The 25,856-nt window shown below is 46.8% G+C and overlaps 1 protein-coding gene across 6 annotated transcripts in view; it reads left to right on the top strand.

Moving 5' to 3' along the window:
• USP9X (ubiquitin specific peptidase 9 X-linked) overlaps positions 1–25,856 on the top strand; it is a 500,932-nt gene that overhangs the window by 231,073 nt on the left and 244,003 nt on the right. For 4 of the 6 annotated variants that reach the window (XM_063955597.1, XM_063955592.1, XM_063955595.1 and 1 more), the window contains exons 11-16: positions 655–759; positions 1,433–1,648; positions 1,931–2,067; positions 16,953–17,086; positions 18,087–18,174; positions 22,719–23,061. In XM_063955597.1, the coding sequence (XP_063811667.1) occupies positions 655–759; positions 1,433–1,648; positions 1,931–2,067; positions 16,953–17,086; positions 18,087–18,174; positions 22,719–23,061 (1,023 nt within the window). The remainder of the gene's footprint in view (positions 1–654; positions 760–1,432; positions 1,649–1,930; positions 2,068–16,952; positions 17,087–18,086; positions 18,175–22,718; positions 23,062–25,856) is intronic. The other 2 variants (XM_063955594.1, XM_063955596.1) reach the window with 1 other exon arrangement.

Below are 25,856 nucleotides of genomic sequence, written 5' to 3' on the forward strand. Positions count from 1 at the left end.
TGGCCCTTGGGTGGCTGGAGGGGGGTACTCCTTGATTTAAGGGGTCCCCACTCCTCCAGGGTACCCCGGCCAGGGGTGACTAGTTAGTGATTTAATGCCACGGCCGCAGGGACCGATATTAAAGTGTCCCCCGGCTGCGGCATTATCTCTCTGACTAGTGGAGCCCGGTGCTGGTGATAAAATATGGGGGACCCCTAAGTTTTTTGTCCCCCGTATTTTTGGCACCAGGACCGGATGCAGAGCTTGGTGCTGGTTGTAAAAATACGGTGGATCCCCTGTCATTCGCTCCCCCCCCCGTATTTTTACAACCAGGACGAGGCTGGTTATGCTTAGGAGGGGGGACCACACGCATTTTTTTTCTTGATTTTTTTTAAACACTTTTGTGCCGTCCATGAAGTCGAATCCAGGACGCACGCTTTCGTCAATTGGTCCGTTTTTCGACATCGGGACTGTCGAATCCGTTTTTTATTGAATATGTCGAATTCGGGTCCCAGCGGGAGGGTGTCTGTCGAATTTAAAAACGGTCGAATTCCAGCCGGAATTCGAGCGCAATTGCATATACCTATATGTGTCCACCCCCCAGTAAATGTGTAATTGCATGTAAAGTGTTTATCTTTACACAAGTAAAGTATGCGTTTTGTTTTTCCTTTGCAGGCAGGAAAACATGAAGCCATTGTAAAAAATGTCCATGATTTACTTGCTAAACTAGCGTGGGATTTTTCCCCAGAACAACTTGACCATCTGTTTGATTGTTTTAAGGTAAATGCTTTTATTTAAAAGCTGCAGTCATAATTTGTTCCATGTTTAATACTTTTCTAGTACAGTGGATCCCAACCTCTGTCCTCAAGTACCCCTAATAGTTCATATTTTCCAGGTCTCCTCACAGGATTGCAAGTGAAATAATTTGCTCCACCTGTGGGTCTTTTATAATGTGTCAGTGAGTAATGAATACACCTGTTCAACTGCTAGGTGACCTGGAAAACACGAACTGTTTGGGGGTACTTGTGGACCAAGGTTGAGAACCACTGCTCTAGTAGGTAGATTAATAACTATAAACCCTTTTAGACTACTGTATGTGTTGCCATCTAGCAAGTACAATATTCTTAAAGGAAAAATTGTCTAGCCTGGTTTATAAATTGATCCTGATTGTGTATAAAACTTTTTTTTTTTTTCAATTGTATTTGTGTACTCTGTTTTTCCCATTTGTAAACTGTTCAATTGTGTCTGGTGCAAACACATTAACCCCAAGCCATTCACAAGGTTAGGCTGTAACTAATGTGAGCTTCAGACTTTAGTAAAAAAACAAACAAAAAAAAAAAACTGCAAAAGAGAAGTTGCAATCCCCCCCAACCCCTCTGCTCTCATCATTGAATTATTTTATAGTATGTATACTGAGGTAACTTTCCGTATTATTGACTGATTTTTTTTTTAGGCCAGTTGGACAAACGCAAGTAAAAAACAACGGGAAAAGTTGCTGGAGTTGATACGGCGACTAGCGGAGGATGACAAAGATGGCGTAATGGCTCATAAAGTGTTGAACCTTTTGTGGAATTTGGCTCACAGTGATGATGTACCAGTTGATATAATGGACCAAGCCTTGAGTGCTCACATTAAAATTTTGGATTACAGCTGCTCGCAGGTTAGTAAAGTAGGTTCATTTTTCTATCTTTTGCTTGGTTTTAATTAACATCACTAATGATAGCGCATGACACTTTTTTTTTCTAGGTTGCTAAATAAAGAAGTGTTTACCATAGATACATGTTAAAGTCCCTTTTGTACGGTCTTCCTCAGCATGCCCTAATTGTGGCAGTTATGGTGTTTGTAATACCTGCTGGCTTAAGTAGAACATTGACTGCAGGAAATGGAATGGGTTTTTATTTTGGTTGAAAAATATTCTTACTTGAATTTTTATTTTATTTCCTTGTTTTAGGATCGAGACACGCAGAAAATTCAGTGGATAGATCGCTTTATAGAGGAACTGCGTACAAATGACAAGTGGGTCATTCCAGCTCTAAAACAAATTAGAGAAATCTGCAGTTTATTTGGTGAAGCGCCACAAAATTTAAGGTAAGATTCCAAAGTACACTTTTTACCCAAAAATGTCAAAATCATAACTTTATCTAAATGTGGAGAAGCATAAAAATCTAGATTTATGTTTTTGACAAAAATCTTTCTTTTAGGTTTTATCATATGCTTCAGGTACTTTAACCTAGATTCCTTGTGGGGGGATGTATCAAGCCTCCTAAGGACATACTTTTGCCACTATGCGATATTGGATCATTTTCTACTTTTAGGACTTGTTTGGAAGTCTGAGGTAGTTTAAAGCCAAATTTGTGCAGAAATATAGAAAAACATATTTATTACCAGTTATTTATATAGTGCACAACTATTCCGCAGTGCTTTACAGAGAATACTTGTCCATTCACATCAGTCCCTGCCCCAGTGGAGCTTACATTCTATATTCCCTATCACATGTTTATGCAGACACATTCATGACTGAAAATATAATGTTTCATGCGCTTGTATTACTATGGCTGCTCAGATAAGTCAATAGATAATGTAAAAAAATATTGAGCGCTTGGAAAAGCTATAACTATGTGGTACCTGTAAAAAAGAAGTTTTGTTAGCATATGTTTACAGCCCTTTTTAAGAGCTTTGTTTGCGGTATCGCACAGTCCATAAGAGATCTAACTTTCCCTACCTCACTCTCAGTCCACGGGATTCCTCAGCCTGATGGTATAGATAGCTGTCCGTGGCTTGTATGTTCTTATCCTTCACCGCTGCGTCCAGCGGGGAAGCAGAGTTTGGCGGGTGACGTCACTCGGCGGCGTCCAATCTCCTAGGCGGCAGAATGTCCTTGTAATACCGCTATCCACCAACGCGTTTCGTGCTGTTTCTAGCACTTTGTCAAGGTTGGATATGTAGTTGAAAGGAGTCCTTTTTATACCTAAAACTTTATTAGTCACAAAACGGAAAACACGTCACTTCCGGTCCGGAAGTGATATAAAATGAGGGAACCGCATGGCTTAAAATACCACATTGATTTCAATGGGCCAAATTGAATTTTTCTAAAAACTGCTTGTATTAGACAAAAATAGATAAAAAACTATATAAACAGGTGCCACTATATTCTCTTCTAAAGTCAGTTGATTTGTGTGAATATAAAGATATTTATAAAAAAAACGATATTTATAAAAAAAACATTGAGCTCGATGTCTATATTGTGTCCTTTCGGGTATAATGTTTTTAACTCGAATATCCATCTGCTTTCGTTTTTCTTCAGTGTTGTAGTGATATCTCCACCTCTCCAATCCTTTTTTATTTTTTGAATCGGCAGAAATGTTAGCCCCATTGGGTCCTTATCATGTTTCTCCAAAAAATGATTAGACAAACTGTGCGTTTTTAATCCTTTTATTACGTTGTAGATCTGTTCGGCAAACCTGATTTTTGCCTTCCTTTTTGTCTGACCTACATATTGGTATCCACAGGGACAGGTTGCTATGTAGATTACACCTTCTGTTTCGCATGTAAGATGATCTTTAATTGCATATGTCTTCTTTGTAGTATATGATATAAAATCAGTCACAGGTTTAGTAGATTTTTCTTTTTCATTTTTGCATGCTTTGCATTGTAGGCATCTGAAGTTTCCTTTGGTATTCGTCCTATGTTGGGAATTTTCGTTCTTCAGAAAACTGGAAACTGTCAGTTACTTGATGTTCTTTGCTTTTCGGTATACTACTTGAGGTTTTTCTGGAAGTATCGGTCGCAGTGTTTCATCTAGTAACAGAATGTGCCAATGTGATTTCACCATATTTTCCACCAAATTGATGTTACTGGTGAATTGTGTGATAAAGGGGATGGAGTAGTTCGGATTTTTGTTCTTTTCTTTGTATCTCAAGAGTTCTTTCCTCTCCATTTGTTCTGTCTTGGCTATTTCTTGCTCTAATTTTTCACTTTGGTAATCCCTTTTCCACAAAGTTTGACATCATTTCTTGACTTTGTTCTTTAAAAATTTGCAAGTCTGTACAATTTCTTCTAATTCAATGAAATTGTCCTCTCGGGATGTTTGAGATCCAATTTCTGTGATGGTTGCTCGTAGTGGGGAGCATGTTTCCATTTACTTTTTTTATATGGGTTTTTGTTTGTATTGTTTAATTAGATATGTATATTTCTAAATCTAAAAAAAACACTTGTTCTTTACTTGAGATTGTGTCAAATTCTAGATTGATGTTATTGTTGTTGATATGAGTCTTGAAGTCTTCCAGTCTATCTTCTGTTCCGCTCCATATGAAGAAGATATCGTCAATATAGCGATACCAGCATATGAGAAAATCAGTGTATTCATTATTTGACCAGATATTGTCGTCTTCCCATTTGGCGCCAAGCTATGCCAACCTCTTTCTCGCCAAATGGGAAGACGACAATATCTGGTCAAATAATGAATACACTGATTTTCTCATATGCTGTTATCGCTATATTGACAATATCTTCTTCATATGGAGCGGAACAGAAGATAGACTGGAAGACTTCAAGACTCATATCAACAACAATAACATCACTGTGTCGGTACGCGTGTGTCGACATGTTTGACGAAGAGGGCTATGTGGAGGCAGAGCAAGTGCAGTTGATATGTGGAAGGTGTTAAATGATAATGTAAACTCCTTATATAAAAGGTTGGATAAAGCTGATACCTCGGGCCAGTCAGGGTCTCAACCAATGCCTGATCCTACAGCGCAGAGGCCCTCAGGGTCTCAAAAGCACCCACTATCCAAAATGGTTGACACAGATGTCGACACGGATTCTGACTCCAGTGTCGACGACAATGATGCAAAATTGCAACCGAAAATGACAAAAGCTATACGCTACATGATTATAGCAATGAAGTATGTTTTACACATATCAGAGGTAAACCCTGTCCCTGACAAGAGGGTTTATATGTATGGGGAGAAAAAGCAAGAGTTAAATGAGTTATGTGAAAGAGCATGGGATTCCCCAGATAAGAAAGTCCTGATTTCCAAAAGGTTACTTATGGCGTACCCTTTCCCGCCAGAGGACAGGGTGCGCTGGGAATCCTCCCCTAGGGTAGATAAAGCTCTCACACGTTTATCTAAGAAGGTGGCCCTGCCGTCGCAGGATACGGCCACCCTAAAGGATCCTGCAGATAGAAAGCAGGAAAGTATCCTGAAATCTGTTTATACACATTCAGGGACTCTACTGAGGCCGGCAATTGCGTCGGCGTGGATGTGTAGTGCTGTAGCAGCGTGGACAGATACTCTGTCTGAGGAAATGGATACCTTGGACAGGGATACCATTATGCTGACCCTGGGGCATATAAAAGACACTGTCCTATATATGAGGGATGCCCAGAGGGACATTTGCCTACTGGGCTCTAGAATTAATGCAATGTCAATTTCTGCCAGGAGGGTCCTGTGGACTCGGCAGTGGACAGGTGATGCCGACTCCAAAAAACACATGGAGGTGTTACCTTACAAGGGTGAGGAATTGTTTGGGGACGGTCTCTCGGACCTGGTTTCCACAGCTACTGCTAGGAAGTCAAACTTTTTGCCATATATTCCCTCACAACCTAAGAAAGCACCGTATTACCAAATGCAGTCCTTTCGCGCACAAAGAAGCAAGGAGGTCAGAGGTGCTTCCTTTCTTGCTAGAGGCAGGGGTAGAGGAAAAAAACTGCACCTTACAGCTAGTTCCCAGGAACAGAAGTCCTCCCCGGCTTCCACTAAATCTACCGCATGACGCTGGGGCTCCACGGGTGGAGAAAGGAGCGGTGGGGGCGCGTCTCCGACATTTCAGCCACCAGTGGGTTCGCTCACAGGTGGATCCCTGGGCTATACAGATTGTGTCTCAGGGATACAAGCTGGAATTCGAGGTGATGCCCCCTCAACGTTACCTAAAATCGGCCCTGCCAGCTTCCCCCATAGAAAGGGAAGTAGTGGTAGCGGCAATTCACAAGCTATTTCTTCAGCAGGTGGTGGTAAAGGTTCCCCTTCTTCAACAGGGAATGGGATACTATTCCACAATGTTTGTGGTACCGAAACCGGACGGTTCGGTCAAACCTATATTAAATTTAAAGTCCCTGAACATTTATCTGAAAAGATTCAAGTTCAAAATGGAATCGCTCAGAGCGGTTGTTGCAAGCCTGGAAGAGGGGGATTTTATGGTGTCTCTGGACATCAAGGATGCTTCCTTGCATGTCCCCATTTATCCGCCTCATCAGGAGTACCTCAGATTTGTGGTACAGGACTGTCATTACCAATTCCAGACGTTGCCGTTTGGGCTCTACACGGCACCGAGAATATTACCAAGGTAATGGCAGAAATGATGGTGATCCTGAGAAAGCAAGGAGTCACAGTTATCCCATACTTGGAGATCTCCTCATAAAGGCGAGGTCAAGGGAGCAGTTGCAGATCAGCGTAGCGCACTCTCCGGAAGTGTTGCAACAGCATGGCTGGATTCTGAATATCCCAAAGTCGCAGCTGATTCCTACGACGCGTCTGCCCTTTCTGGGCATGATTCTGGACACAGACCAGAAGAAGGTGTTTCTCCCGACGGAGAAGGCTCAAGAGCTTGAGACTCTAGTCAGAGACCTCTTAAAACCGAAACAGGTGTCGGTGCATCACTGCACGCGAGTCCTGGGAAAGATGGTGGCATCGTACGAAGCCATTCCCTTCGGCAGGTTCCATGCGAGGATCTTTCAATGGGATCTGTTGGACAAATGGTCCGGATCGCATCTTCAGATGCATCGGCTGATCACCCTGTCCCCCAGGGCCAGGGTGTCTCTTCTGTGGTGGCTACAGAGTGCTCACCTTCTCGAGGGCCGCAGGTTCGGCATACAGGACTGGGTCCTGGTGACCACGGATGCGAGCCTCCGAGGGTGGGGGGCAGTCACTCAGGGAAGAAACTTCCAAGGGTTGTGGTCAAGTCAGGAGGCTTGTCTGCACATAAATATCCTGGAACTAAGGGCCATATTCAACGCCCTGAGTCAGGCGGAGCCCCTGCTTCGCAACCAACCGGTGCTGATTCAGTCAGACAACATCACCGCGGTGGCTCATGTAAACCGCCAGGACGGCACAAGAAGCATAGTCGCGATGGCGGAAGCCACCAGGATTCTTCGGTGGGCGGAGAATCACGTGCAAGCACTGTCAGCAGTGTTCATTCCGGGGGTGGACAACTGGGAAGCAGACTTCCTCAGCAGGCACGACCTTCACCCGGGAGAGTGGGGACTTAATCACGAAGTCTTCATTCAGATTACAAATCGATGGGAACTGCCACAGGTAGACATGATGGCGTCCCGTCTCAACAAAAAGCTACAACGGTATTGCTCCAGGTCAAGAGACCCTCAGGCGATAGCTGTGGACGCCCTGGTAACACCGTGGGTGTTCCAGTCGATCTATGTGTTTCCTCCTCTTCCTCTCATACCCAAGGTGCTGAGAATCGTAAGAAGAAGAGTGAGAACAATACTCATTGTTCCGGATTGGCCAAGAAGGTCTTGGTACCCGGAACTGCAAGAAATGCTCACAGAGGACCCATGGCTTCTGCCTCTCAGACAGGACCTGTTGCAACAGGGACCCTGCCTGTTCCAAGACTTACCGCGGCTGCGTTTGACGGCATGGCGGTTGAACGCCGGATCCTAGCGGAAAAAGGCATTCCGGAGGAAGTTATTCCTACGCTGATAAAGGCTAGGAAGGACGTGACAGCAAAGCATTATCACCGCATATGGCGAAAATATGTTGCTTGGTGTGAGGCCAGGAAGGCCCCTACAGAGGAATTCCAACTGGGCAGATTTCTGCACTTTCTACAGTCTGGAGTGACTATGGGCTTGAAGTTGGGATCCATAAAGGTCCAGATTTCGGCCCTATCCATTTTCTTTCAAAAGGAACTGGCGTCTCTTCCTGAAGTTCAGACGTTTGTTAAGGGAGTGCTGCATATTCAGCCCCCTTTTGTGCCACCAGTGGCACCTTGGGATCTCAATGTGGTGTTGGGTTTCCTGAAATCCCACTGGTTTGAACCACTTAAGACCGTGGAGCTAAAGTATCTCACGTGGAAGGTGGTCATGCTATTGGCCTTAGCTTCGGCTAGACGTGTGTCAGAATTGGCGGCTTTGTCATGTAAAAGCCCCTATCTGGTTTTTCATATGGACAGGGCAGAATTGCGGACTCCTCCCCAATTTCTGCCAAAGGTGGTATCATCTTTTCTCTGACGTCCTAGTGGATGCTGGGGACTCCGTCAGGACCATGGGGATTAGCGGCTCCGCAGGAGACAGGGCACAAAAGTAAAAGCTTTAGGATCAGGTGGTGTGCACTGGCTCCTCCCCCTATGACCCTCCTCCAAGCCTCAGTTAGATTTTTGTGCCCGGCCGAGAAGGGTGCAATCTAGGTGGCTCTCCTAAAGAGCTGCTTAGAGTAAAAGTTTTGTTAGGTTTTTTATTTTCAGTGAGTCCTGCTGGCAACAGGCTCACTGCATCGAGGGACTTAGGGGAGAGAAGTGAACTCACCTGCGTGCAGGATGGATTGGCTTCTTAGGCTACTGGACACCATTAGCTCCAGAGGGAGTCGGAACACAGGTCTCACCCTGGGGTTCGTCCCGGAGCCGCGCCGCCGACCCCCTTGCAGATGCAGAAAAGTGAAGAGGTCCAGAAACCGGCGGCAGAAGACTTTTCAGTCTTCATAAGGTAGCGCACAGCACTGCAGCTGTGCGCCATTGTTGTCAGCACACTTCATAGCAGCGGTCACTGAGGGTGCAGGCGCTGGGGGGGGCGCCCTGGGCAGCAATGATAGTACCTTATTCTGGCTAAAAATACATCACATATAGCCCCTGGGGGCTATATGGATGTATTTAACCCCTGCCAGGTCTCAGAAAAACGGGAGAAGAAGCCCGCCGAAAAGGGGGCGGGGCCTATTCTCCTCAGCACACAGCGCCATTTTCCCTCACAGAAATGCTGGTGGGAAGGCTCCCAGGCTCTCCCCTGCACTGCACTACAGAAACAGGGTTAAAACAGAGAGGGGGGGCACTTATTTGGCGATATGACTATATATATTAAAATGCTATAAGGGAAAAACACTTATATAAAGGTTGTCCCTGTATAATTATAGCGTTTTTGGTGTGTGCTGGCAAACTCTCCCTCTGTCTCCCCAAAGGGCTAGTGGGGTCCTGTCCTCTATCAGAGCATTCCCTGTGTGTGTGCTGTGTGTCCAGTGGCGGATCCAGGGGAGGGGCACTCGGGCCCGTGCCCCCCCTGTCATTTGTGGCAGTTTTTTTTTTTTAGACCGGCAACGGCACTGCTGCAATCTCCCCTTGATAGAGCCAGCGGGCAGTAGTCCCAGCGCAGGAGGCCCGGCGGTCAGAGCTCACACTGTCAGCCGCCGGCGCTGCGCTGCACCTCCTCCTGCCTCGTAGCCAATGGCAACCCGGCGCCAACACATCACGCTGCGCGCTGCCGCTCTCTCGTCCTGTACCGCGCCGCGCGCTGCCGCTCTCTCCTCCTGTACCCAGCCTTTACTCACCGTGCGCTGAGCGCTCTCTCCTCCTGAAGCTGCTGTTTATGGGCACCATTAGGAGTCACAAACGCTCCTTCCTGTCCTAGGATGCCAGCCAGTGGGGCAAAGACTTAAGGTATTTGCTAAGTAAATGTGATAGGATGGGGGGGGCATGCAAGGTTGTCAGGGAATCCTTTGTTGTTTCTTTCCTGAAACAAAGTTACAGTGTGTCCCTGTATCTCCCCCTCAGCACCCTCCTCCTCCTGTAACTCCCCCTCAGCACTCTCCCCCTCCCCCTCCCTGTTTCTCCCCCTCAGCACCCTCACCCTCCCTGTATCCTCCCTCAGCACCCCTGACCCTCCCTGTATCTCCCCCTCAGCACCCTCCCCCTCCCTGTATCTCCCCCTCAGCATCTCCCCCTCAGCACCCTCACCCTCCCTGTATCCCCCCTCAGCACCCTCACCCTCCCTGTAACTCCCCCTCAGCACCATCACCCTCCCTGTAACTCCCCCTCAGCACTCTCCCCCTCCCTGTATCTCCCCCTCAGCACCCCTGACCCTCCCTGTATCTCCCCCTCAGCACCCTCACCCTCCCTGTATCCCCCCTCAGCACCCCTGACCCTCCCTGTATCTCCCCCTCAGCAACCTCACCCTCCCTGTATCCCCCCTCAGCACCCCTGACCTTCCCTGTAACTCCCCCTCAGCACCCTCACCCTCAGCACCCTCACCCGCCCTGTATCCCCCCTCCGCACTCCTGACCCTCCCTGTATCTCCCCCTCAGCAACCTCACCCTCCCTGTATCCCCCCCTCAGCACCCCTGACACTCCCTGTAACTCCCCCTCACCCTTCCTGTATCTCCCCCTCAGCACCCTCACCCTTCCTGTATCTCCCCCTCAGCACCCTCACCCTTCCTGTATCTCCCCCTCAGCACCCTCACCCTTCCTGTATCTCCCCCTCAGCACCCTCCTCCTCCCTGTATCTCCCCCTCAGCACCCTCCTCCTCCCTGTATCTCCCCCTCAGCACCCTCACCCTTCCTGTATCTCCCCCTCAGCACCCTCCTCCTCCCTGTATCTCCCCCTCAGCACCCTCACCCTCCCTGTATCTCCCCCTCAGCACCCTCACCCTCCCTGTATCTCCCCCTCAGCACCCTACCTTTCCCTGTATGACCCCTCAGCATCTCCCCCTCAGCACCCTCACCCTCCCTGTATCTCCCCTTCAGCATCTCTTCTGCCAGTTAGTCACCCTCTCTCTGTCATCCACTGCCAGTCTCCCTGTCACCCACTGCCAATCACCCTCTCCCTGTCACCCACTGCCAGTCACCCTCCCCGTCACCCACTGCCAGTCACTCTCGTCACCCACTGCCAGTCACTCTATACCCAGTCACACACTACAAGTCACGTTCTCCCAGTCACCCTCTCTCCCACTGCCTGTCACCCACTGCCAGTCACTCTCCATCAACCGCTAGCTGTCACCAACTGATAGTCACTCTCCCTGTCACCTACTGCAAGTCACTCTCTCACTCTCTCTCCCTGTACTGTGAGGCCTCACGCCTTGTAGTGGTGACACACCCCTTTTCTGGGAGCGCATGCGCTGAAGGCGTCCGCAAATGTACTTGCCCCTTCCATGGTGCCCCCCCTGTCATTTTCTTCTGGATCCGCCCCTGTGTGTGTCGGTACGTGTGTGTCGACATGTATGAGGACGATGTTGGTGAGGAGGCGGAGCAATTGCCTGTAATGGTGATGTCACTCTCTAGGGAGTCGACACCGGAATGGATGGCTTATTTAAGGAATTACGTGATAATGTCAACACGCTGCAAGGTTGGTTGACGACATGAGACGGCCGGCAAACCAATTAGTACCTGTCCAGGCGTCTCAAACACCGTCAGGGGCGTTAAAACGTCCTTTTACCTCAGTCGGTCGACACAGACACTGACACTGACTCCAGTGTCGACGGTGAAGAAACAAACGTATTTTCCTTTAGGGCCACACGTTACTTGTTAAGGGCAATGAAGGAGGTGTTACATATTTCTGATACTACAAGTACCACAAAAAAGGGTATTATGTGGAGTGTGAAAAAACTACCTGTAGTTTTTCTTGAATCAGATACATTAAATGAAGTGTGTGATGATGCGTGGGTTTCCCCCGATAGAAAATTATTGGCGGTATACCCTTTCCCGCCAGAAGTTAGGGCGCGTTGGGAAACACCCCTTAGGGTGGATAAGGCGCTCACGCTTATCAAAACAAGTGGCGGTACCGTCTCCAGATAGGGCCGCCCTCAAGGAGCCAGATGATAGGAGGCTGGAAAATATCCTAAAAAGTATATACACACATACTGGTGTTATACTGTGACCAGCGATCGCCTCAGCCTGGATGTGCAGCGCTGGGGTGGCTTGGTCGGATTCCCTGACTGAAAATATTGATACCCTTGACAGGGACAGTATTTTATTGACTATAGAGCATTTAAAGGATGCATTTCTATATATGCGAGATGCACAGAGGGATATTTGCACTCTGGCATCAAGAGTAAGTGCGATGTCCATATCTGCCAGAAGTTGTTTATGGACACGACAGTGGTCAGGTGATGCAGATTCCAAACGGCACATGGAAGTATTGCCGTATAAAGGAGAAAAAGACCACGTCTTTTCAGCCTCAGTCCTTTCGTCCCCATAAGGGCAAGCGGGCAAAAGGCCAGTCATATCTGCCATGGGATAGAGGAAAGGGAAGAAGACTGCAGCAGGCAGCCCATTCCCAGAAACAGAAGCCCTCCACCGCTTCTGCCAAGTCCTCAGCATGACGCTGGGGCCGTACAAGCGGACTCAGGTGCGGTGGGGGGGGGTCGTCTCAAGAGTTTCAGCACGCAGTGGGCTCACTCGGAAGTGGACCCCTGGATCCGACAAGTAGTATCCCAGGGGTACAGATTGGAAATTCGAGACGTCTCCCCCTCGCAGGTTCCTGAAGTCTGCTTTACCAACGTCTCCCTCCGACAGGGAGGCAGTAGTGGAAACAATTCACAAGCTGTATTCCCAGCAGGTGATAATCAAAATACCCCTCCTACAACAAGGAAAGGGGTATTATTCCACACTATATTGTGGTACTGAAGCCAGACGGCTCGGTGAGACCTATTCTAAATCTGAAATAGTTGAACACTTACATACAAAGGTTCAAATCAAGATGGAGTCACTCAGAGCAGTGATAGCGAACCAGAAAGAAGGGGACTATATGGTGTCCCGGGACATCAGGGATGCTTACCTCCATGTCCCAATTTGCCCTTCTCACCAAGGGTACCTCAGGTTCGTGGTACAGAACTGTCACTATCAGTTTCAGACGCTGCCGGTTGGATTGTCCACGGCACCCCGGGTCCTTACCAAGGTAATGGCCGAAATGATGATTCTTCTTCAAAGAAAATGGACAATCTCCTGATAGGGGCAAGGTCCAGAGAACAGTTGGAGGTCGGAGTAGCACTATCTCAAGTAGTTCTACGACAGCACGGGTGGATTCTAAATATTCCAAAACCGCAGCTGTTTCCGACGACACGTCTGCTGTTCCTAGGGATGATTCTGGACACAGTCCAGAAAAAGGTGTTTCTCCCGGAGAAGAAAGCCAGGGAGTTATCCGAGCTAGTCAGGAACCTCCTAAAACCAGGAAAAGTGTCAGTGCATCATTGCACAAGGGTCTTGGGAAAAATGGTGGCTTCTTACGAAGCGATTCCATTCGGTAGATTTCACGCAAGAACTTTTCAGTGGGATCTGCTGGAAAAATGGTCCGGATCGCATCTTCAGATGCATCAGCGGATAACCCGGTCTCCAAGGACAAGGGTGTTTCTTCTGCGGTGGCTGCAGAGTGCTCATCTACTAAAGGGCTGCAGATTCGGCATTCAGGACTGGGTCCTGGTGACCACGGATGCCAGCCTGAGAGGCTGGGGAGCAGTCACACAGGGAAAAAATTTCCAGGGAGTGTGATCAAGCCTGGAGACTTCTCTCCACATAAATATACTGGAGCTAAGGGCAATTTACAATGTTCTAAGCTTAGCAAGACCTCTGCTTCAAGGTCAGCCGGTATTGATCCAGTGGGACAACATCACGGCAGTCGCCCACGTAAACAGACAGGGCGGCACAAGAAGCAGGAGGGCAATGGCAGAAACTGCAAGGATTCTTCGCTGGGCGAAAAATCATGTGATAGCACTGTCAGCAGTGTTCATTCCGGGAGTGGACAACTGGGAAGCAGACTTCCTCAGCAGGCACGACCTCCACCCGGGAGAGTGGGGACTTCATCGGGAAGTATTCCACATGATTGTGAACCGTTGGGAAAGACCAAAGGTGGACATGATGGCGTCCCGCCTGAACAAAAAACTGGACAGGTATTGCGCCAGGTCAAGAGACCCTCAAGCAATATCTGTGGACGTTCTGGTAACACCGTGGGTGTACCAGTCGGTGTATGTGTTCCCTCCTCTGCTTCTCATAACCAAGGTACTGAGAATTATAAGACGTAGAGGAGTAAGAACTATACTCGTGGCTCCGGATTGGCCAAGAAGGACGTGGCACCCGGAACTTCAAGAAATGCTCACAGAGGACTCATGGCCTCTGCCGCTAAGAAGGGACTTGCTTCAGCAAGTACCAGGTCTGTTCCAAGACTTACCGCGGCTGCGTTTGACGGCATGGCGGTGGAACGCCAGATCCTAAGGGAAAAAGGCATTCCGGAAGAGGTCATTCCTACCCTGGTCAAAGCCAGGAAGGAGGTGACCGCAAAACATTATCACCACATGTGGCGAAAATATGTTGCGTGGTGTGAGGCCAGGAAGGCCCCACGAAGAAATTTCAACTCGGTCGATTCCTGCATTTCCTGCAAACAGGAGTGTCTATGGGCCTCAAATTGGGGTCCATTAAGGTTCAAATTTCGGCCCTGTAAATTTTCTTCCAGAAAGAATTGGCTTCAGTTCCTGAAGTCCAGAAGTTTGTCAAGGGAGTATTGCATATACAACCCCCTTTTTGTGCCTCCAGTGGCACTGTGGGATCTCAACGTAGTTCTGGGATTCCTCAAATCACATTTTAAACCGCTCAAATCTGTGGATTTGAAATATCTCACATGAAAAGTGACCATGCTGTTGGCCCTGGCCTCGGCCAGGCGAGTGTCAGAATTGGCGGCTTTGTCTCACAAAAGCCATATCTGATTGTCCATTCGGACAGGGCAGAGCTGCGGACTCGTCCCCAGTTTCTTCCTAAGGTGGTGTCAGCGTTTCACCTGAACCAGCTTATTGTGGTACCTGCGGCTACTAGGGACTTGGAGGACTCCAAGTTGCTAGATGTTGTCAGGGCCCTGAAAATATAGGTTTCCAGGACGGCTGGAGTCAGGAAAACTGACTCGCTGTTATCCTGTATGCACCCAACAAACTGGGTGCTCTTGCTTCTAAGCAGACGATTGCTCGTTGGATTTGTAGCACATTTCAACTTGCACATTCTGTGGCAGGCCTGCCACAGCCTAAATCTGTCAAGGCCCATTCCACAAGGAAGGTGGGCTCATCCTGGGCGGCTGCCCGAGGGGTCTCGGCATTACAACTCTGCCGAGCAGATACCTGGTCGGGGGAGAACACGTTTGTAAAATTCTACAAATTTGATACCCTGGCTAAAGAGGACCTGGAGTTCTCTCATTCGGTGCTGCAGAGTCATCCGCACTCTCCCGCCCGTTTGGGAGCTTTGGTATAATCCCCATGGTCCTGACGGAGTCCCCAGCATCCACTAGGACGTCAGAGAAAATAAGATTTTACTTACCGATTAATCTATTTCTCGTAGTCCGTAGTGGATGCTGGGCGCCCATCCCAAGTGCGGATTGTCTGCAATACTTGTACATAGTTATTGTTACAAAAATCGGGTTATTATTGTTGTGAGCCATCTTTTCAGAGGCTCCGCTGTTATCATGCTGTTAACTGGGTTCAGATCACAGGTTGTACAGTGTGATTGGTGTGGCTGGTATGAGTCTTACCCGGGATTCAAAATCCTTCCTTATTGTGTAAGGCACAGTATCCTAACTGAGGCTTGGAGGAGGGTCATAGGGGGAGGAGCCAGTGCACACCACCTGATCCTAAAGCTTTTACTTTTGTGCCCTGTCTCCTGCGGAGCCGCTAATCCCCATGGTCCTGACGGAGTCCCCAGCATCCACTACGGACTACGAGAAATAGATTTATCGGTAAGTAAAATCTTATTTTGATTTGAACCAACCTATTGTAGTGCCTGCGGCTACTCGTGACTTGGAGGATTCCAGGTTACTAGATGTAGTCAGGGCTTTGAAGATTTATGTAGCCAGAACGGCTGGAGTCAGGAAAACTGACTCGCTGTTTATCCTGTATGCCCCCAACAAGTTGGGTGCTGCTGCTTCAAAGCAAACCGTTGCCCGCTGGATCTGTAACACGATTCAGCAGGCTCATTCTGCGGCTGGATTTCAGCATCCAAAATCAGTGAAAGCCCATTCCACAAGGAAGGTGAGCTCTTCTTGGGCGGCTGCCCGAGGGGTCTCTGCTTTACAGCTTTGCCGAGCTGCTACTTGGTCGGGTTCAAACACATTTGCAAAATTCTACAAGTTTGATACCCTGGCTGAGGAGGACCTTGAGTTTGCCCATTCGGTGCTGCAGAGTCATCCGCACTCTCCCGCCCGTTTGGGAGCTTTGGTATAATCCCCATGGTCCTTACGGAGTCCCCAGCATCCACTAGGACGTTAGAGAAAATAAGATTTTACTCATCGGTAAATCTATTTCTCGTAGTCCGTAGTGTATGTTGGGCGCCCGTCCCTAGTACGGACTTCCTGCAATACGTGTATATAGTTATTGCTTAATAATGGGTTATGTTATGTTGGACTACGAGAAATAGATTTACCGGTGAGTAAAATCTTATTATAACCAGGGCCAGCCTGGTGACGAGTTACTTACCTTTGCTGTGTCCAATATATAAGCATTTGGGCAGTGCTTTTTTTTCCCTTACACCTGAGACCTTGAGCAAAACAATGGTGTTAAAACAAATCCGATTGTAGGAGGTCTGAAATACTGTAATGGTAGTAAATATTGGTTGTATATTATTGAATATGGCAGGGGATCCTGATATAAAGTAGCATAGTTTTTCTTGAATTGTTTCTGGTGTAGTTGTTTGATATTCCATATTGCTGGAATGTTTCTGTGGCAATGGCTTTGTAATCAGTATGGCAGAGTTTCTTAAAAATCACCCAATGGGCCTAATACAGAGATGTACGCAAACTCAGATTACCGCAGGTGAAGACTCCTGTTACCAAGCGGAGTTATCCTTAAAACCTGGACCGTTGAGTATGCCTTGAGGACTGCGTTTGTTAGAACCTCTGTGTTAGAGAATACTTTACTAACTTAAAATTCAGTTTTGTTTCTATTAATACCTTTGTAATCTTTTGTACTGTAAAGTCAATGTATTTTTTTGGTTACGTAATAACTGCTTTCTCATTTCAGTCAGACACAGCGCAGCCCTCATGTTTTCTACCGCCATGATTTAATTAACCAACTCCAGCATAACCATGCCCTTGTCACTTTAGTGGCTGAAAATCTTTCTTCCTACATGGACAGCATGCGACAATATGCAAAAGGTAACCCAAATATTGTGTAAGAGTCCTTACTTTTACTTACAACTTATTTAAAGTAGAACTCCTACTCACATTTAAATGATTCCATATTGGTTTCTTAACGATTAATGTATAAAATCAGTTTAGAGTGTGACTAATAATATTGCTCCATTTTCACAACCTTTATGTCTCCGCTACCTTTATGTTAATCCAACGTTTCCTACATATTGAAATGTTAACAATTATTTTTTATTTTATTGTTTAGTGACCCCGGGAGTGGATGGTTTATATGTTCTGGATGTAGTTACTATAGACTTGTGGTTAATGTCAAATAATACAAATTTTCAGCTCTGAGTGCATTAGGCCCTGCCTTAAAGTGGGATTGTATTAACCTCTTATGTTCTAATTAGTTTTTCAATTATGGTGGGTGTTCAATTGATAGGAAAAAACAGACACCCAATCGACTTTTCAAACAATTGAATATCTCCCATTGAGTCTTCGTGAAAAAGTAACATTCATAGTTGTCATTTTAGCACTTTAATATTGCATACAATTTGCTTTTTGTCTCTCTTAGCTCAATGCGTTTTCAACACGTTTTAGTGATGCGTTTTGAGATTGTTTTCTAGGTTCTGAAGCATTTACCGTCACAATCTATTGTAACACTAGCATGTGGTTATGCATAAAAAGACCTGTCAAGCACATTAAAATGTAAATGGTGCTTGATCCAGAGGCCAGGTAGTGTCAGCTGTATATAAAGATCAATGAAAAAAGATGGTGGATCTTTGCTTTTGATACTGAATCCATACATAAATATAAAAACAAATTCCAGTCTTTCTATCCCATTTATACTATTTGCAAAATAACACTGCTATATTCATGCAATGTTCTGTTGCCATTTGCAATATCCGTTCTTGAAAAAAACCATTTTGAAATTTTATAGAGACTCGTATATAAAGTGTATTTGGCTTCATTTATGTTATGGCTGTAATGATTTATAGTAATTGAAATGGTATTTTCTTTTCAGAACATGGGGAGTATGATCCACAAACTGTAAGGCCAGGAAGTCGATACAGTCATGTACAGGAAGTCCAGGAACGGCTAAATTTTCTGAGGTAACTTAGGTTTTCGAATGTACTTCCAGTACAAAAATGGCTCGGCAGCCTTTCTGCTGTAGATGTATTCTGCTGCTAATGTGATAACTTCATATTCCTGTTTTATTAAGTGGCTTCTAATTGTACTGTTAAGTTCTTTTAATCTCCTTTTCTTCTTCGGGTTCCATAGGGCTCCACAGGGATAATATCGGGGTTGTAGGTGGCGGATGAGGATCCGTACACCAGACAGTTAAGCTTTCAGCTATCCTAGAATGCTCGTTACTCTACGACCCTATGCTCAGGAAGGTCCGTTTTTTGTTGGTACAGCAGAAGCCGGATGCATTTCTAAACAGGTGACTGCTATTCTGAAGTCCCAAGCTTTTAATTTTTTACTTTTCTACTACTACTATTTGAGCCAGCAGCACTAGGCAGTCTCTTAGACGCCAGCCCTGCTGCTCCGCCATCCCCTGCCGCCGCCAAAACTCCTGCACAGCTGCAGCTAAGACAGGTACTTCTGGTGGGATTGGCTGAGTGCAGCTAGCACCGCTACCTCCAGAGAACCCAGTACTGCATGTCCCGCATCGGGGTACAGGTAAGGCGGGTGTCTGCTTACAGAGACCACGTTCTAAATTTCAGTCCGCCGCGTGTCCTGGGAGACTGACTGCGATGCTGGTGTGGACATTGGCTGGACCAGGGATTCCACTACATCACCAGGGCATCTGGCACAGGCAGTGTATATTATACACATAGTAGTGAGGCCAGCGTACCAGGTGGGTAACGCCAGCGTAGTGGATACCAGCCCTCTGCCTGTGGCTCCTCCCTCAGCTTTGGCTGCCATACCACTGCGGCAGTCTGCCCACCTCAGAGCTGCTTCTCTCCCCCCCCCCCCCCCCTTCCTTCCTCAGAGACTAGAGGCTTCCATTTTTAGGGCAGCAAGTAAGTCTCCAGAACGCTGGGTCCAGTCTCCCTGTAAACCTCTCCTTCCTGCTATTTAAGCCAAGTAGTTTATTAGAGTGCCCATTACAGTTTAACTGAATTGAATTTATGGTGTATTCTGCATTGCATGTAACTTATGCTAGCTCTGCTGTTTGAATCTTTGTTTCTGCTGCCATTCATATGACTATCTCCATTTCCTTTCTCTCACCTTAAAACCAGGTGTTTAGGGGAACTAAGATCTTCATAACTCACCAGAAGCTGTTAAAGTTAGTCACAAATATTGTATACGTTACACAGATGGCTTATCAACTGGAAGAAGTCATCTCTCACGCCATTACAGAGGTGGCTGCATGTTGAGCTCTCCTGGACTCTCAAGTCCAGAGGCTCCTTCTGACTACATACAAAATTGTAAAATTATAGAAACAAGTCCGCAAGTTACTTCACTCTTGCCGAGTATTCATCCACTCGGCCATGCAAGTCCTAGGATCGATGATCTCCACCTTCGACATGGTAGAGTATGCTCAGTTCCTTTCTCAGCCTCTACAGCACTTGATCCACCACAGATGATGACAGTCTGTCCCTAACCTGGTGGTTCCAAACTACACACCTGGCCAAGGGATGCTCCTTCTGGATTCTAGACTGGGTTCTCCTCACCACAGATGGCAGTCTGCGTCGATGGGGGGCAGTAACAGGACAGCACTCCTTTCAAGGTCGTTGAATTCCAGCAGAAAGTTGCTTGCCAATCAATGCCCTACAGTTACGAGTGGTATACGGAGCATTCACTCTGGCACGCAAGGTGCTTCAGGGCAGACCAGTCCATATTCGGTCTGACAGTGCCACAGCAGTAGCATATCTTCACCATCAGGGCGGCACTCGCAGTCACATGGCAAATGCAGGACTTAACCCAAATTCTCAGATGAGCCGCACGTCTTTTTCCAGCCATCTCAATGGTCTTCATTCCAGGAACATTTAACTGTGCAGAAGATTTCCACAGCAGCCAAGCTGTACATGCGGGTGAGTGGGCTCTACATCCAAAGGTCTACCGGACATGGGCCTCATAACATAACCACAAGGTTCCTGGGTACAGATCCAGGACAAGGGATCCAACAACAGCGTTTTTGTGGACTCTCTAGCAGTTAAGTGGACCTTTACGGTACTGTACATCTTCTCTTCAGTATCCTTTCTTCCAAGGGTTCTTCGGAAATTCAAGCAAGAGGGACGAGATCTCCTCTTAGTAGCCCCAGTGTGGCCACATGTAACTGGTTCTCCGACCTACAGAGTCTCTCTGTCTGAGTTCCCTTTTAAACTTTCTCAGCGACCAGACCAACCTTCTCGGGGTCTCTGTCTACACCTGGACCTACCACGTCTGTTTTTAACGGCGTGGCTTTTGAGTCGTTCATCTTAAGAGCAAAAGGTTTTTTTCGTTCTGTAGTACAGATAATGCTTACTTCCAGTGGTGCACCACTAGACACCTTGAAACCTTAAAGACCTTTTTGGAGAAGAATTTTTGCCTTTCTCCTGAATGAATTGAATCTAGGGCTGCTCCTAGCCTACTTTAAAGTACATATCTCTGCTTTGTCCTTATGGTTTCAACGCAGGATTGCTCCTTTGCCCGATGTTCGCACTTTTCTTCAGTGCGCAATGCGTGTTTAACCTCCCTACGTTCATTAACAGTAGCTCCTTGGTATTTGTCAGTAGTTCTAGATACATTTCAGAACTCTCCCTTTGCACCTCTGGGTTCAGTGGAGCTTAACTGGTTAACAGCGACAAACCTTTTCCTTCAGGCCATTGCATCTTCCAGATGGGTGTTGGACTTAGGAGCGCTCTCCTTTTCTAATATTTCATCAAGATATAGCGGTTCTACTTGCCCAGCCTGGTTACCTTCTTAAAGTTATGTCCAGGCTTTACCTTCACGAAGAGATTGTGGTTCCGGTTTTTATCTCCCCAAGTCTCTCTGCTGGGGGAAGCTATCCTTGATGTGGTTTGTGCTCTCCAGATCTATGTAGATCAGAGTTTCTCAAACTCGGTCCTCGGGAGCCCACACAGTGCATGTTTTGCAGGTAACCCAGCAGGTGCACAGGTGTATTAATTACTCACTGACACATTTTAAAAGGTCCACAGGTGGAGCTAATTATTTCACTTGCGATTCTGTGAGGAGACCTGCAAAACATGCACTGTGTGGGCTCCTGAGGACCGAGTTTGAGAACCTCTGACGTAGATCGTACTAGTTCTATCAGAAAATCTGACTTCCATCCTCTGTGGATTTCATAAAAGAGGTTGGCCAGTTAACAAACAGACTCTGGGCAGATGGCTTTGCTTGACTAACTCACAGGCATACTGTACACGGATGCTGACCTTCCAGTGCCAGCTGCAATCTCTGCTCATTCTGCTCGCTCTGGGACCTTCATGGGCATCTGCCGAACAATTGTGTAAGGCAGCTACGAGGTCTTCTGTCCAAAGCTTTCTTAGGTTCTATGTCTATGAAACATTTCGCCTCTCGGGATGCTTCATTTGAACGTTGGATTCTGATGTTATTCCTGTGGAGCCGCATGGAACCCGAAGAAGAAAATGAGTTATTGTAGACTGAACTTTTAACTCTTTCTTTTCTTCGAGGTCAATAGGGTCCACAGGGAGCCCACCCTGTCCCACCTGGCTTATGATTTGTGGCATTGGTCACTGGTTCCCTTCTATCTGTGAGACTGTGTTCTTAGGTGTACCATAATCTATCTCGTCTCCTGCTCCTGCTTTGGGCTTGTTAACAAAACTGACCTGCCTGAGAATGGGGTGGGGTTATAGTGGGGAAGGACTAAGGCATTCTGGGATAACTGAAAGCTTAACTGTTTGGTGCCCGGATCCTCATCCACCCCCTATAACCCCAATGTTATCTCTGTGGACCTCGAGAGTTAACAAAGGTAAGTCTACAATAACTCATTATATCACACATTTTAGTTAATAGTATTTATCCCCCCCTCTCCCGTACTTGAAGATTTGAAATACAGATTCTAAGAGAAGAGATATTTATTCGTATTCTCTTTATTTTTAAAGCCTATTTTGATGACAATGCTGCATCTTATTCGCATCATGTTATGCAGTATGCCTGTATTCTGTGTGCGTCTGCAGCTGTATCTGCATACGAAATGGTACGTTACAGTATTTACCAGGCAATAAGATGCAGTTTAATGGTACCGAGTCACAGCATGGCATGAATAGAAGGGCTGTTTAACATGCCAGGAGACTAGTTGTGTGTGGACACCTCTGTATATCTGTGAAATGGGCACTTATTTTTTTGATCATAATTGTTAGGACTCGTTGACTTGGGTATTTTTTTTGCTACATTCATTACTTTGTCTTCAAGGCATCGCACTGTTGTTGCAAGTAATGGGTATTTCTGCTGACCTTTTCTGGGAAACGGATACATACAGTATCTGTGCTGCCTTTCCCTGAACAAGTGGCGTTCCTTCCTGTCATTACTAGTGCATTGAAAAAAGCTTTCACCTCATATTGCATTCTTTCTGTAGCATTGTGATGTTGTGGGGAGCCAAGAATTTATTTCAAAGCGTTAGATTCCAGGTTTGTCTAAAACTGTCTATTAACTTATTTATTGGTGTTTTTATTTTTCTCCAATGCAGATTTTTATTGAAGGATGGTCAGCTCTGGCTTTGTGCCCCTCAGGCAAAGCAGATTTGGAAATGTTTAGCAGAGAACGCAGCCTACCTTTGTGATCGTGAAGCCTGTTTCAAGTGGTACTCCAAGCTAATGGGTGACGAACCAGACCTTGATCCAGACATTAATAAGGACTTCTTTGAGAACAATGTGCTGCAGCTGGATCCCTCCCTCTTAACAGAAAATGGCATGAAATGTTTTGAGCGATTTTTCAAAGCTGTGAACTGTCGTGAAGGAAAGCTTGTGGCCAAGCGTCGGGCTTACATGATGGATGACTTGGAGCTTATAGGGCTTGATTACCTCTGGAGGGTAAGTGTACTTGTCTGTCACAAAACTTTAAATTGAAATTTTAATCTCCAATGTAAGCACCATAGGAAATACCTTCAGCAACATTTAGAAATGTTGAGTTGCATTACGTCATGGCATCAAATATTTCTGTCAACTGTGTTGTAATTAAAGATGAGTGGTTTTATGCATTTCTCCACTTATCGCTAAATTTTAAAGTTCGGACCTGTTTTATTGGCCGTCCAAAACGTGACAGACTGATGACCAGTAGCAGATCCAGTCTCAAATCAATCGGAACCAAACAGCTCATCACTAGCTGTAACTAGTGGATGAACATTACCTTGTGCTAAGTGTTCTGGCTGTGAGGAGGCAATGTATTGGGTCTGACTAGACCCATCTGGTGTCATTTTGCGTTATGCTAAGTGATGTTCGCATAAATTATCCTACTTTTATGTATACCATAAAGTACTCTCTTGCGTGACTCATTGCTGTCCTTGTTTATCATGGTTGTGCTCCTTACTTGTCAGCTATACTTTTCAATATATTTGTGTACAACATGTCGTTATATAAAACGTTTCTGGCTTGGGAAGATTCCAGAAATGTCAAGGTTTTCCTATATGAATATAAATCTGTGGATATTTTAAATGTGAATTTCCTTTTCATAATATAGGGGGACTTCAATTGTAGTGTAGGTGGCCAAATATAATGGGTGCCCACTGGTGGAATTCAGTTGTGTCCCGTCCCCCTTGGTCATGAGTGCCATCTGTGTTCACCCGTAAGTGACTGTTTTAGCCACGCAAAGCGGCTAAACCTGTCTAAAGGACTGCTTCGGAGCCACCAAACTCACGACTTTGGGCCCACCTCAGGAGGTTGCGAGCTGACATGCGTCCTCTCTTCCCCCCCCCCCCCCCCCCTCCCGTGACCTAATTTCAGTTCAGTGTTATCTGGTGGCAGCAGCAGGGGAACAATTGTATCACCCCATAATCTGTGTCTCTGGGTGTACCACAGTACTAAAAGGATATGATTAATGTTGTGTAAACCTAATTTCTCTAGCATCCATAAGGGATATTGTGGAGACTTGGTACGATAGAGTATAGACGGGGTCCAAAGGAGCCGGTGCACTTTAAATTTCTTCACTGGGTGTGCTGGCTCCTCCCCTCCATGCCCCCTCCCACAGACAGTTTAGAAAAAAGTGCCCTCAGGAGAGGATGCACACTCTGCAGCTCCAGGGAGTTTTCTTCAATTTATTTTAAACTTTTATTATTTTCGGTATGCTGTTTGGGCAACAGCATGCCTGCACCGTGGGAGGTTAGGGGGGGGGGGGGGGGGGACACCGGCCTTGCGAGGTGCAGAGCCGCTACCCCGCTGCAAGGCCACAGTCCTGAGAGGTTGTTCAAAGGGGCACTGCGCCTTGGCTGTCGCAATTGCAGCACGCCACACACCCCTAATATGCCGGAAGGTGACGTCTGTGGTGAGTACAAACCGGGGGCCCCGCCAGGGGGGTCCCCCGGTTCAAAGTGCGGCTGAATGCAGGGGGGGGGGGGTGCACTGCACTGGGACTGTGCAGATAGGGGTGTGCTGGTATCTTTCTCTGTGTGTCTCCTCACAGTTAACTGTCTGTGTGTGTATGTTATTGTGATTACTATAAACATGGGTAAACACAAACTCTGTAGTGTGTGCCACACTAGATTCTCTCCCTTATCTACTGATTCTGTTTCATGTGGACAATGCAGCCAATCTTCACAAATCGGTGAAGGGGCTGGGCTCCATCTCAAAACCTCTCAAATGCAGGTCCACACAAGCCTGGTTTACCTGCCCTACTCTCTGATTCAGATGAGGATATACAGGAGGGTGGGGAGGACTTAGATCCCATTAGTGGGGATTCTGATTCTGCTCAGGGTATTGAACCCCTCATTCTGGCTAGTTACGTTGCAACAGGCCATCTGAAAGTTGGTCCAGTCCCACGTCATTGTTCACAGCAGTCGTTTTACTTTACACAAAACAAGCCTAATGTCCCTTATCCTGATTCTGCATTTACATGACCTTTTCAAGTTGGCCTGGAAAAATCCAGACAAAAAAAATCCAAAAATGTTTTTGCGCACTTTTCCCATTTGCTCCTGAAGGTAGGAAATTCTGTGAAGAACCCCCGGGGATTGGCGTAACAGTCTCTTGCCTGTCCAAAAAGGTCGTGCTGCCTGCCGCGGGATCCTTTATCATGAAGGATACTGGGGACAGAAAGATAGCGACTACTCTCAAATCTATTTACATGGCAACAGGTGTATTGCAGAGGCCAGTCATAGCAGGTTTCTGGATGACCCATGCCATTCATATGTGGGCTACTCAAATTCAGGGGGGCCTCTCTGGGGATATGCCTCTGGTCACTATGGTGACTCTCCTCAAGCACAGGGCTTTGAGGTTGTGTCAGTGGATAGCGGACGCAGAATCAAAGCGCAGTGTAGAATCCCTCCCCTTTTCTAGGGAATGACTCTTTGAGGTTGAGTTGGATACATGGATTTCCAAAGTCACTGCTGGGAAATCCACTTTTCTCCCCTCTGGGGCCCCGCCGGCTAGGCGTTTCTACCTGGGCCGTCTGTTCAGTCCTTTCGGTCTAACAGATTCGATCTAGGGCCAGAGGTGCCTCCAAAGCGAATAGAGGCACCAGTGTTAAGTCAAAAAGACCTGCCACCACCAGTTCTTAGGAACAGAACACCAGTTCTGCTTCCACTAAGCCCTCAGCATGATGATGCCCACCCACACCGACAAGATCTCGAGGTGGGAGCTCGACTGCGTCACTTCAGCCGCATCTGGGAAGGCTTCTG

The sequence above is a fragment of the Pseudophryne corroboree genome, chromosome 2, assembly GCF_028390025.1.
Source record: "Pseudophryne corroboree isolate aPseCor3 chromosome 2, aPseCor3.hap2, whole genome shotgun sequence".
Taxonomy (NCBI): Eukaryota; Metazoa; Chordata; class Amphibia; order Anura; family Myobatrachidae; genus Pseudophryne; species Pseudophryne corroboree.